General features: G+C 38.6%; 2 protein-coding genes across 2 annotated transcripts; both read right to left on the reverse strand.

Moving 5' to 3' along the window:
* Positions 1 to 1,456: 1,456 nt before the first annotated feature.
* On the reverse strand, positions 1,457 to 7,922 carry LOC131326418 (probable protein S-acyltransferase 16). The gene is made up of 7 exons (XM_058359202.1): positions 7,352 to 7,922; positions 3,063 to 3,155; positions 2,882 to 2,983; positions 2,699 to 2,776; positions 2,522 to 2,620; positions 2,331 to 2,426; positions 1,457 to 2,062 (listed from the first exon to the last, which is right to left on the reverse strand). The coding sequence occupies exons 1-7, from the start codon at positions 7,622 to 7,624 to the stop codon at positions 1,949 to 1,951; spliced, it is 855 nt and encodes a 284-aa protein (XP_058215185.1). The 5' UTR covers positions 7,625 to 7,922; the 3' UTR covers positions 1,457 to 1,948.
* A 2,098-nt stretch (positions 7,923 to 10,020) lies between these two features.
* LOC131326419 (laccase-17-like) lies at positions 10,021 to 14,021 on the reverse strand. The gene is made up of 6 exons (XM_058359203.1): positions 13,760 to 14,021; positions 13,330 to 13,481; positions 12,928 to 13,172; positions 12,688 to 12,819; positions 11,253 to 12,233; positions 10,021 to 10,371 (listed from the first exon to the last, which is right to left on the reverse strand). The coding sequence occupies exons 1-6, from the start codon at positions 13,874 to 13,876 to the stop codon at positions 10,241 to 10,243; spliced, it is 1,758 nt and encodes a 585-aa protein (XP_058215186.1). The 5' UTR covers positions 13,877 to 14,021; the 3' UTR covers positions 10,021 to 10,240.

A 14,021-nucleotide genomic window follows, 5' to 3' on the forward strand; every position in this document is an offset into this window, starting at 1 on the left:
CTAGCCCGATATTCGAAAAGGTAATGAAAAACCCGCCCCCATTCGGAGCGGAGCGGAGCGGGTCTGGTTGCCATAACTAATTCGATCACTCCGTAAGTTGGCGCGTCAAATGGGTTTTGTTTTGTGTTTTTTTTCCTTTTTTTCAAGAACTCCAGTCGCTGCGTAGGACAAGAGACCGTCACTCAAATCTGTCTCTTGACGAGTAGGACAGGACCATCTCCAGTCCACGTGAGGGTGCACTCCTTCGCTCCTAAAAACCTGACAAGAGACACGTGCCGGTGGCAGCCACTCGTTGAGCATCTCCAACCCGAAACCGGGACCCCTTCGTCTCGGCTCCAGTAGATTTGAGTTGTCTATTGCGAAAATAAAATATAAACCACTCCATTAGTGTCGAAATGAATAGTTTGAATTGTTCATTACACCCCTATAATACAATCCGTTCACTACGCAACCTCTTGTTGACACATCAAAAACTTTTTTCCAAATTTTTTTGGAGAGCAATGTTGAAAATGCTCCTCCAAATATAGGCTCTCTCTTCAAATATAGGCCTTATTCGTTTGAGGGATTCAAAATTTCTGGATACGGTCTTCAATAATTTTCTTAAATATTTTGTTTGGCTTGCTTTTTAAAAAAAAAAATTATACTCAAAAAACACTCATTATCTCTATTTTCAATCATTACTCTCTTCACTCATTATCCCATATCTCCAATCATTATTCTCATGTCTCTCTATCTCTCTTCACTCACTCCTATCTCCAATTATTATCATAATTCCTTTCTTCACTCATTACCCAAAAAACCAAACTCAAAAATTCTAAAAAATCCATTCAAACACTGCATTTATCTCTCTATTTACAAATGGTGGTTAGTACCTCCATTTATAAACGACTACTCTAAGAACATCCACATTAGGATCTCTACTTGCCCCATTTAGCTAAAGAAGAGAGGAAAACTTCATTTATAGGCATGCATAAGCCCTCGCCTTTGTTTCACTCTAAGTTAGCATTGCTACAGTCCCAATAACGACACCAATAAATAACATTTCTTGCATTTCCTCAAAGAAAAAAAACGTTTGAAGTGTGATCACAACTTTAAAAATAAATGAGTTTTTAAAATACCACACAGGTCAACAAAAGTTTTACTTTAGAAAATTAAAAGTGTGGCTTGGAGATGCTAAAGCTCTATATTTATGTACACCTCATATTACTAAGAATTAGGATGAACCAGTAAAATAGTACTAACTCATACTTTGAGCACCATATTGCCACTTTAGTATGTGTTGGAATAGGAGTGACAATGGGCCAATTATCGGGTACTCCCGGGGTACCGTGGCATTGCCTAGTGATGCTCCCCGCAAATAAAAGATCGGCACCTCACAATGTGACTCAACATTTCAAGATCAAAACAAGCTCACTTTACATTATGGCCACAGAATAAATCACCAGAGTTAACACTCTTGGGAATTAGAATCCTGGAATTAATTGGAAATCACACAAACCAAAAGCTTCTCAATTTGGCAAAGTTACAGTTGTCACAATTGGTATGTATTTGCCGAAGAATTTGCTCATTTCAACAGACATTTTGGTTTTGGGTTAACAGGGATGGTGATTCCCTCATTATACACAACGCATCAACAAAATATGACACCCCTAAACTCTACATATTCGGTAAAATCGCCGAGACACTAATCTACATCTCAAAATCCTTCAAAACTCGTTCCCGCTGGCTATTGCAACAGTTGTGATAAAGCAGATTGCACCAAAATTTATATCTTCCTCCCTCCTCAACTTCACCCCAGCTAGGACAGATGCACCAATTCTGAAACTTATAGTGGAACACCAGACTTCACCCACATGATCATACTATGCATATACATCAGTCTCTTGACATTAAATAGTCCAATATCTTCGTGTTGTCATCATAATCGACACCCAAACAACACTCAAACTCATTTAGAGGCTGATGCACCAGCCTTTTTCTCATAAGCTGACGGGAAACGAAGACCAGAACCAATATGCCTCGATCTAGGGCAAACCCAACAAAGTACATTTGGACCTAGCGCCTGAAGCAGTCAAGAATAACCAGTCAACTAAACAAAGCCTTCTAATGGTTGTCTAACAATACAAGTCTTCCCAATAGTCAATCGAAAAGTGAACCATTTTTAGAATGTCTTCTTGTTCAACCCCCATGAATGTTAGGAGCTTCAATGTTAGCAAAACATATTCACTGGTCAATTGAAAAAATGGGGTGAGAGGGTTATGTGTGTGTGGTTTTTTAAGTTCAGTTATGGTACAAGCAGATAATTGAAAGAGGGTTATATTGGATGGTACCGAAATAAGGTTTTCATAAGCACCAAGATCATATGGATGTGAATAATCATCCCCTCCCTTCTCTGCTAGCCACATAGCTCTCACTCCTTCGTGGTACTGCAAACAAACAAAAAAAGAACAATATCGGAATCACAAAAGTGGTTTGCCATCAAACAAATGAACAATGACACAAAATGCCATATTTTATGAACCTCTATAGTGGTCTTATTTCGCAAAATGAGGTAGACATGCCAAGCCAAAAGAACGCTCAGAGCCACAGTTAATGGGACGAGCAACAGCCCCGAAATGACCTGGAAATCAAAACCTGTAAGTAAACTGACTTATATTCCATACATAGGCAAATAACGAAGAATAGTCGTTGATATTACATATATAGTTCTGAAAGATCCTTCACTTTCCTCCTCATCTTTTGCAGAATCATTCGTTAGACTACCCACAAGCAAAACCTGAAAATTATACAAAAATTGGGTGGAAATAGTTACTTCCTCGTGCATTCTCCACAAATGACATTAAGCAGCTAAAACATCAGGAAAAGAGTTCTTCAAACATACCAGGGAGTAAATGCACGCAATTACAGCATACAGAACAAAAATGAAGAAGACCTTATAATTTGCATGGCCCACACAAGTGTTCATCCATATGCAATGGTGGTCCTACATACAAGAGACAGCATATTAACACATATACAGGATATTTTGGAAAAGACTCGAGGAAACAATGATAACAGCTTACCATTCGCAAAACACATCGTTTACATACACGACAATGATGTGCACGGGGAGGCTTATAGTGGGAACACTTCTGGCAGTATCTCAAATCTCCACCCTGCAAAACCAATTGATGTAAAAGCCTGGTATGGACAGTAAATTACACCTTCAATTTGTGGTGTTTACATCTATCTTAATTGTTTCAATCGACCTTATCGTCAATACAACTACCAATTCGTTAACAATGTTGAAAACAAGGTTTTAAATTCAATTCCAGGCCTATCAAAGCAAAATCAGAAATTCAATATCGGGACTAACATACAAGGCTGCCAACATTTTAAAAAGTAGTGTACCAAATCACAGGACTTTGATTAAAAGCCCTAGTGTACAAGTCATGAACTCCAAGAATTTTAAAACTCATTAGCAAGTTTACCCAATTTTGTACATGTATGAAGGTACCGTCACTAGACTCACTACTATTCGATCACCAGTAAAGGAAACAAGTGAATCCCTAATTACAGTATTTTATACCAAGGGTCGGCTTTGAGCCCTAACCTTTTTGCCTTAGTTATGGATGAGTTGACTAGATATATTTAGTATGATATTCCGTGGTGTATATTGTTTACAGATGATATTGTCTTAGTGATGAGATTGCAAGGGAAGTTAATGCTAAATTAGAAATTTGGAGAGACACTAGAGTCCAAAGGATAAGTAGGAGTAAAACTGAGTATATGAACCCTAAGTTTAGTGATAATAGAAGTGCTCAGGCAGAAGAAGTGAGGATTCAGGATCAAGAGATACCAAAAAGTGAGCATTCTATGTATTTAGGTTCAATTATTAGCAAGGATGGAGAGATTACGGACGATGTAACCCATACGATCCAAGTTGAGTGGCTGAAGTGGAGAGCCGCTTCTGGTGTATTGTGTGATCGAAGGATACCTATAAAATTGAAAGAGAAGTTTTATAGAACTGCTATACGAGCAAAGATGCTATACGGGATGGAATGTTGACCTATTAAGAAGCAACAAGTGAGTACGATGAGTGTAACTGAAATGAGGATGTTGAGGTGGATGTGTGGTAAGAATAAGAGAGATAGAATTATAAACGAAGCTATTCATGAGATGGTAGGAGTTGTACCTATAAAGGAAAAGTTAAAGAGAAAATAGATTAAAGTGATTTGGACATATTTACCTTAGACCTGCACACACAGTAGTCAAAAAGAGTGACATGATAGTAGTGGATAGTAGGGTTAGGGGAAGAGGAAGGCCTAAATTGACTTTGGATGCGGGAAGAGGAAGGCCTAAACTGACTTTGGATGCGGTGATACTGAAGGATTTGGGCTTACTAAATCTAAGTAAATAAGTAGCCCCAGACAAAGCTCAATGAAACAAGGCTTAGTTTGGTTTGGTTTACCCAATTTTGTGCATAAAACAGTATCCAAGTCACATAAAAGAGAGCAAAGCAGGGTCCAAAATTCAATTATTTTGGCTGATACAATCCCTAGTGGCCAAGGTGAAGTGTAGATATAGGACCAAATGATCCAAAACTACCTTATATTTTCATTTTCTTTGCCTATTTGTTACTTCAAGATAAATAAACTCAATGATGAAAAAAATACTCTCTTTTTAGGTCTTGTAGCCTGCAAGGTTCAAAACCCAACAAAAACTATCCCCATACCTCGAATCGATAATATACCCAAAGAAGTCATAACCAATCTTGATGACACAAATTAGAAGAAGTTTTTTGATCTAGTCTCTAGTCTATTTACATGAAAAGGGTGGTACATAACATGACAAAGGAACAAACCAAAGCAACATTTTCTAATTTGTAAATGGATTTATTAGGTTGTAGGCCAAACCACTAAAGTCCTCCATGGATTAGATCCCTACTAGTTCTACAAATCGCAAAAACCTAAGCTTGTTTGAGACTGGTGTATAAATTTATAATGATAAACAAAGAAATGAAAAAAATTAAACTTGTTAAGATTGCTTGAATAACATGCTGATAGATTCATCCGATAGCACATTCTCAGAGGGGTCAAAAGACTCATAAGTTATAACCAAGCAAGATCACATACATACCAAGCAAAAGAATATCAAGTGAGAATTTTCACCTAGCGAGCCCCAATTTCGAAAGAAGAAAGGTTCTGGCAAGTGAAAGCCTATGCAGGTACATCCAGTGCCATCTTATGAGCATAACTAGCTGAAGCCAAGCAACTAAAACCAATTTTCTAAGTTGAGTAGGATACCTAGGCAAAATGGCTTCATTTCTAACTAGCCAAATCTATCTATCTCTCTCTCTCTCTCTCTCTCTCTCTCTCTCTCTCCTTTGACCAATTTGCAAGAAAACAGAAAGTGAAAATGGGGTTTTGGGAACCAAAAAGTGAATAAACCGACTGCAGATTGTTGCCAAAAAGAAAAAAAAAAACTATTAAGATATTCTGGAAACTTGATGCAAGTTGTAGAAATGCTATTAGGTAATTGTTGCTCCCGACTTTTTTTTCTGAAAAGTTTTGCTCCACTTTTGTGTCCAATAAACTCGTCTTGTTTCATCACTTTCAAAACTTTAAAGATGGTGCAATTGTTCTATTTCATTTTTCAGCAAATTTTCATGCTGCTAAAAGGTTACCATGACCATAATGTTGGTCCTAGAAACCTACAAAATGGTGTGAATGTGTGATTATATTGGCTAATCGTGATGTAGTATTATGCAATGAAACTGTTGACAAATATTCTTGGAGTGATGTAATGCATACCATCGCCAGTTTGTATCATTGTTTATATTATCATCTGTCGTTACCTATTTGTTTGTTTATTCGGTTGTAGGCTAAAGCAACTTCAAGATACGTAAACTCAATGATGGAAAAAAAAACTCAAAAGCATGGTCATTGAAGTCCTGTAGCCTGCAGGCTTCACACCCGGGGAAAAAAGCTATCCCCATGCCCCTACATCAAGCATAATTTGGTTGTAGGCCAAAACATATAAAGATACTAAAAAGTACAAACACTGAAGTCCTCCATGGATCAGATCCCTAATAGATCCCTGTTGAGAGGACAATCACAAAAACCTCGGCTCGACTACGGCTCCTTTGGTTATAAACTTATAAATGATAAACAAGGCAATGGAAAAGAATTGAATTTGTTAAGATTGAAACCAAGCTTGAATGACACAGTAATCATTTCATTCGATATCACATTCTCAAAGGGGGCCAAGAGACTCATAACCAAGCAAGATGACATACATACCAAGCAGGAGACTATAAAGTGAGAATTTTTACCTAGCGAGCCTCAAGTCTGACAAGTGAAGCCTACATAGGGACACCTAGTGCCATCTTTCCAGCATAACTTGCTGAACCAAAGCAATAAAAACTAACTTTCTGAGTTGAGTTGGATACCTAGGGCAAAATGGCTTCACTTTTAAATCACAATGGGGAAATCAATATTCAAAAATGCTGTTGGATCAGTTCATCAGTAGAATGACGCTTGACTTGAAAGTTACCGTGATAACCGTTATGTCAAAGTTCCTACAACTACCAAGTACAAACAAAGATACCAACAGAACATCAGCAAGCCTTTGCCACAAATCCACATTGTATATAGCAATTTACAGCAAACAGAAAGGAAAGTTTCTGTTTAATCACCAACCAAGAATACAATATGAATTTTCTTACTTGCTTGCCCAAGATTAGCTCAGATTGAGACAACCCCCAAAATAATAACAAATGAGTCCCAATTAACACACAATAATATGTAAATCTATTAAAGCCGAGTTCCCTACAGGGGGCTAAAGGGGCTTATTTCTCTTTGTCTATGTTACATGGATTCTTCATTTTGAATCAAGTACACGAGTCGATGCGTCCGAAACCCGTATCCATTTTGGACACTCGGATCCTCTAATTGTTGTGATATTTACAGAAAAAGAATATCAAATTAGCTAGAAAAGCGATATTTGAGTATTTCACATGGACAGAAAATACCAAAAACATATTTCTCTTAACCCTTTTTGTTTAAATACATTTCTAAATATAATTTACGGTACATAATTTGATAAAATTATGCAATATATATTACAAACAAGTGTTCGACGTGTTCCTGTACCATACCCAATTTGGGGACACATATCCCAGTATCCTAAGACTTAAGTTTAGGAAGGTTTGGACCCGCACCCGCACCCGAGTCCATGTAACACGGCTCTTTGTCTTTTGTGAAGGAAATACGACCAAAAAAAAAAACACAACACAACTAACAAATACAAGAGCAATCAAAAACAACAAACATAACAAGTAAAACCCTAAAAAAAAGAGTCAAAAAAGTACCTTGCGCTTGATCTCATGTACGGGGTTATCGGCGTCCTCGACGTCGGGCATGAATGTGGCGGGGACCCGACCCGGATCCGTGTAGATGGCGACGGCGTAGTTGAAGACGCACGCGATCGCCACGCCGGTGAAGGCGACGGCGTTCATGATCCCGGGCGACGACCACAGCCCGAACCACTGGTCGACGAACACGAACACCGTCGAGACGTAGACGTAGCCAACGGCGGTGATCACGACGGTGACGGGGAGCGAGAAACGGAAGCCCCGCTTCATGTTCGTCACCGGCGGGCGGGGGTCGCGACGGCGGGTGCGTTGGCTTTTTTTTGTTTTTGTTTTCAGGGGGGCGAAAGTGATTGTGGGAAAGGTGGGGGGGTTTGAAATGGAAATAAAGGAGAGTTGTGGGGAGGCCCGGAGGGACTGCGGGAGGTGGGTGACTGATTGCGGTGGTGCCGTTGTTGGTTTGTCAATTGTGGGCTTGTCGTTGCTTTCAATTAACGGCAAATCTAATACTGTAAGAAATTTGTGTGTGGATTACGAGGAAGGAAAGAGATACTGTAATAAAAATGTTAGTAGTACTTACAATAGATCCTCTTTTTTTTATTATTTAAGTTTCTTTATTTTGCTTTGTCCATATCTTCTTTAGACTCAGTTTGGATAAACGGAATCTTTAATAAAAATAGAAATGCGATTACTAAAAATCAAATTTCTAAGAATTTTATTATCTGGGAATAAGAATATGATTACTACAAATGAAATTTTGTAGGAATACAATATTTGAAGTAATTTCATTATAATGTTTGGATTAATTTAGTAATCCCATGCATGACCTAATTTTTTTGGAAATTTATCGAAAGTCAATATTTCCCTCTTTTATTTTATTGATTTAGCTAGGAATCTAAAATTCCCATGGGGTAAGAGAGAGATAAGATTCCCGCTCAATCTGATAATGTGATTCTTGATCGGATGTATCGTCAGAAATCATAATTTTATTCTTGTCCCTCCCAAATATGAGAATCTTGAGAATATGACATCACATTCTCATTCATGTTCCTTCTAAATGTCGGAATCATAGAAGTATGTGTCACATTCTCATTCCTACCATCCAAACTGAGCCTTAGGGTGTAAACGAGCCGAACCAAGTCAGAGCCGAGCCTTTAACAAGGAGAGTTTGGCTAATCTACGTACTTAGCGAGCTGAGCCTGCAAAATGACCCGATTTTTTGTGAGCCAAGTTGAGTTTTTGAGTGTTAAGCTCGGGTCGTATAGGAAATGAACTTAAGACTCTAGCTGGATTACGAAATGAGCTGAGCCTTAACGAGCCAAGTTACGAGCAACTCAATTCATTTGCAATCCTAATTATCATCATCATCGTTGTCGTACAATAAAAGTGGAGCTTTTTTTTTTCCCCTCTGGCAAGAATCAATAATGTTAATGTAACGAGTGAGATTTAAACTCCTGCCAAATATAACAGGAATACATAGTGCATACCACTTAGTTACAATCCACTTGCAATAAAAGTTTGATGGTTGTAGTTTGTATCGTTGTCTGAAGACTTAAGGAATTAAATTTGATTATTCTTGATTAAACTTTGATGTAAATATAACATAATACTTCATCCATCCCAAATCGATTGTCCCTTATGAAAAGAATTTTATAGCATAATTTCTTTGCACCAAAAGAACTCATAAAGTACTTAAATTTGGTGCAAATTAAAGAAGAGAAATGATATTGGCACTCCCAAAATTGATGCAGGTACTCCAAAATCAGTGTAACTCCAAAACCACTTTTCTTTGTTTTTTAGAGTGACTGCATCAATTTTTGGAGTGCCAATATCATTTCCCTTAAAGAAATTTATAAAGATTATATACATGACACTACTTTAGTTAGTAATAAAGCCCATGATGAATGAAACTGGTTGTGCTACTTTAGTTAGTTAAAATGTCATTAATTTGTTTGGCAAAGAGCCGGATTCATCATCGTATACGAAGCATATTGATACCCGCTTTTCATTTTATTCGACAGATTGGGGATGAAGGGGGAGTCTTAGGTGGTTACAGGGGTAGGGCTGGCTCTAAGGTGAAGTCAGAGGTACGGCCGCTTTAGGCTCTGAAATTTAAGCGAAAAAATAGGGCCCTCTTCCATATATATATATATAGGACATATATGTTACAAGTAAAGTACTACTGCAAATTCTAACGTAGACAGTGGCATAGCATGAGGAAAACTAGAGTGAGGTGATGCTGAGAGATCATCCGCAGAGATAAATTCTGTTGCCCCTGTGCATGTACCTGAATTAAAGAACCACGTAAAAACTCTAGGTCTTTGTGTGACTGTGTGATTATACGTGTAGTTTACAATCACTAACGTGTCAGGATACATAGTGGCTGGCCACAAGTAGCCAGTGAAAATTGCTCATGGGGAAATGGCGAGCCAAATAGCCAGCTCGTTGTACCACCCAAAATATGGATTAATTAGCTGTTTTTGAACTAACATATTGGATCTGTTAAGTGGGTTGAAGATGCTCTAAGATGCCAAATTATATTACTTATTGACCAACAGTTAATAACTTTTAAAGATAAATGTCACCCTCATCAAGCTAACATTAACAAATTAATTAACACATTTGACTATATATGTTTAGATTCTTGTATTATCGTAGAAAATGAATAGTCTGTACTTTTCAATCATTGTGCTTAATTTCATACTCAAAAGTCCCACTCAAATTTATATTCCAAACAACCATGTAACCTAATTCTCTAAAATATTCTCTTCCACTACTTTCACTTAAAATTTTTTTTTTTCGAGAAAAAAGAAGAAGAAGATCGAATAAGGAAACATGATCCAAAATAAAAGGAAAAAAAAAAATACACAAAGAAGTTAATTTCTTGTGTCAACACTTTGGAAGATCGGATGGTGGAGGGGGTAGCTTCTGATTGGGGCGCTTTCCATCCATGACGATCCATGCCATCTTCAGTCCCCAACTTGTGTGAATCTCAAGGTGGCAATGCATGAACCATGCTCCTGTTAATTAAGTAAACAATCATTTGGAAACCCTAGATTAGTAATTATAAAGAATCAAAATAATCAACATATTTCATTGGGAAAGTCTTCAATACACACCCTTTTAAGGTGTGTACCATATGCACCTATTGTGTAGTTCATGTTGTGCCACCTCATAAAAAATTACTTGTAGGACCGGTCATTTATAACATTTTATTTCGTATCGTAACTTTTATACTAAAAATTCGTAACTTTTCAACAATATGATTCGTAACTTTTTAGTAATAGATTCGTAACATTTTGGGATTCATAACATTTTGGTGTATTTTAATAAGGGTGCATATGATACACACCCAAATAAGGGATGTGTATTGTAGCACTTCCCTATTTCATTAGTTCTCTTCTTCAATTGCTTGGAGGGTTTACGGGCAAAAAGGTTCAATTTGAAGGGTACAAAAGAAAATTATCAACAATTCGAAGGGATAAAAAGTTGAATTTTTTTATACATTTCAAAATGTATGTCGAGTAAATGAGAGTAACCAAAGGGCGTCGTTAGTCCTGCCCGTATTCCTTTCTATCCGCCACCGTACGCATAGTATGCGCTAACTTAAAAAGTTATTGTACGCATATGCAAATCTAATTCTCATGGGTCATAACAAATAGCCCAACTTTAATAAAAATGCGAGAAAAACATTAAAACAATATTGTAATTTCATTCAATTTATTTTCTATGAAACTTCTATACTACATAATTTTATTTTTGCAACATTTTTCAGTTAAAAAAATCCATTATTGCCTACTATTTTTTATAATAATTACATAAAAAAAAAAAAAATTTATCAGCAAAGAAATGTTTTATAACATTAAAAAGATAGTAAATAGTTTTGACATTATGGACCCACCTGGATTGTCCGCTAGGAATCGGATTGCAACCCACCCACCAGAGGGCACACCGACCGTATTCCTCTCAGCCGGGTCAACCAAATTAAACTTAGCCGGATCCTTATTCGGGTCAAAATTCCCGAACCCTTGACCCACAACAAAGAAATTGAATCCATGTAGATGCAGAGGGTGAGACTCTGCCCCAATAATGCTGGTATCTTGCATTACTAGTTCCACCCTAGAATTAAACGGCAGCACCACCACTTTCGTGCCACTTGTCACCACGATATTGCTCGGCGGAGTGCCCGTGTAATTAAACTTGACCAATGGGTTGACTGGGAAATCAGTGGTGTAAACCCCCTTTGATTTGTTGAAGAAATGGGCTTGAAGTAAGGCCGTGTTTGGCTGCACAAATGATACGTTGTTTATTGAGGCTGCCAGTTTGGTGTTATTGGGTCCTGGGCAATTTTGAGTTTTAGCGCATGGGGTTAACCCTAACCCAACTGTGAAGAAAAACCGTCTATCAACTCTTTTGGGGACATTTGCTGGGAATTTCGAATTCGCCAAGCTGTGGATTTTCTTGCTGAAAATTGTTGCAAACTTTGTGTTGTTGAAGAAAGGAAATTTGGGTTTTAGCAGGAGACGTTTCAGGTTTTTAGCGGATGAGGCGGTGGAGGACAGGTGGCGGCGGTGCTGGTATTGGAGGGTGGCCGCGGAGGTGGAATTGTCGAAGGCGCCGGGGCCGGTGGCGTAAGGTCGGGCGGCCATGAGGAAGGTGGTGTTGGGGAAGTGGTGGCGTTTGGTGCGGAGGAGGACGTTGGTGGTTTGGCCCGGGGTGATGAGAACCGTGGTGGTTCTGAATGGCTTGACGTAGACTGCGTCGGCTTCCACCACGGTGAGTGTGTGGTTGGCGATGCTGAAAAAGAGCTCGTCGTTGAGCGCGGCGTTGATGAGCCGGAGGAGGTACGTCTTCCCGGGCTTCACTTTCAACTGAAATGTATCTGCAAGAAGTCGACATATCAGTACTGTTTGGTGAACAAATAATGCAACGGTATCGATATTTGTACACAACATTTGGATATCATGTGATGTGCCATTTAATTTGAGACTGAACACATATCATATAGCCTCATATACCAAACGCAGTCCCCCAATTTTTGGGTCTTTATTATCTTCCATCAATTAGGGCTGTAAATAATCTGAGCAGCTCGATCGCGAGCTTGACTGGGCTAGTCAAGTGGAGCACAGCTCATTGACAAAAATTCGACTCGTTAAGAGAGACTCGACTCAATCAAAGAGACTCATTTAGCAAATGACTAAGTTCGGCTCATTAAGAGCTCGGCTCGAGTTCGAACTCAAGTTTTTGACTCGTTTAGCAAACAAGGCGAGCTCGAGCTCGACAAAGCTCGGCTCATTACAGCCCTACCGTAAATGTAGCATGCATAGGTTATTTACCTTTAGCCGAGCATTTGTTGTACAAAGGTCCAGGAAGTCCATTAATGGTGAAGGCATCAGATACATTTGGTGCACCTCCTGTTTGCAATGCTTGGCTGATTAGTGTCTCAGTATCTGTTTTCCACCATTCACCTATAATTCGAACCAAAATACCATGTAAAGCAAATTTGTTGTAATATATTGCCAAATTGGTCAGTTGGTTGCATTTTATTTTGTTTTGTTAGTTGATTGAATTAGTACCGAAAATGATGGGAACTTCTTTGTAGGGTTGAGGGAATGGGTAAGAAACGTGTCGCTTGGGGAGGATGATTATAGGCCCGTAGAGAGTCACTCTTAGCCATGAGATGTGGGCGTGCCAAAACAAGGTCCCCCTCTGGCCGGTTATGGTGAACTTATACACGTACGCCTGCCCGGTTTGAATTGGGCACTGTGTTACGTATGCTGGTCCGTCTGCCCATCCACTCCTTAGTTGCCTCACTCCATGCCTGCACATTCAACCCAAAAACTCAAACAAAATTTTGAGAAATTAATTATTTATTGGAACAGATAGACTTACAAAAATCAATATAGATATATAGTTGAAAGAAAAGGAGAGAGAACAAATTAAGTGACTGATAAATTAGGATAAATAACTTCTCATACCAATGAAGGGTGACATTGTTCTGAACATGGTTAACAACCTTAACCAAAACGGTATCGCCTTCCCTGGCAATGATTCTAGGCCCCGGAAACTGCCCATTCACTGTCACAATGCTCTTTGTTTGGCACAACCTTGTCACATTTTGAAGCTTTATCTGTAATCGATCGTCAATAAGACAACAAGAAAACATAAGGAAATTAAATCCTCTTTAAGTTCGGGGAACTAAATCGTGGTATCCGGTTATGTAACGGTATCAGTATTGCTACTTTTACACACACACACACACACACACATATATATATGGGCCGATATGAAATACTATCGGCCGATACGTAGGCAAAATTGGTATTGGATGCTCAGAATCCCATTACGCAACGGGCGATATCTAGAACCCTACTTAAATCGCGAGCTATATATAAATCTTGTACGTACATCAAACTTGTAGTGCCTCGTGATGCCTGCTGCATGTTTTGCAAACACAAACTCAGCAGATATCAATAAGACACTGATCAAAACAAAAAGCACAGCTCTTGGAAAGGGAGAACCCATATCTCAGCACTCCAATGGGTTTTTGGAGCTTCTTTTTATGTATCTTTTGGATTAAGAAGGCAATGAGAGAGGAAAATGTGGGGGTGGCGTTTTGGGTGATATCACTCAGAAGCTTGTAGTCATTGGTGGAGAGAGAGAGAGTAAG

Source organism: Rhododendron vialii, chromosome 5a, assembly GCF_030253575.1.
Source record: "Rhododendron vialii isolate Sample 1 chromosome 5a, ASM3025357v1".
Taxonomy (NCBI): Eukaryota; Viridiplantae; Streptophyta; class Magnoliopsida; order Ericales; family Ericaceae; genus Rhododendron; species Rhododendron vialii.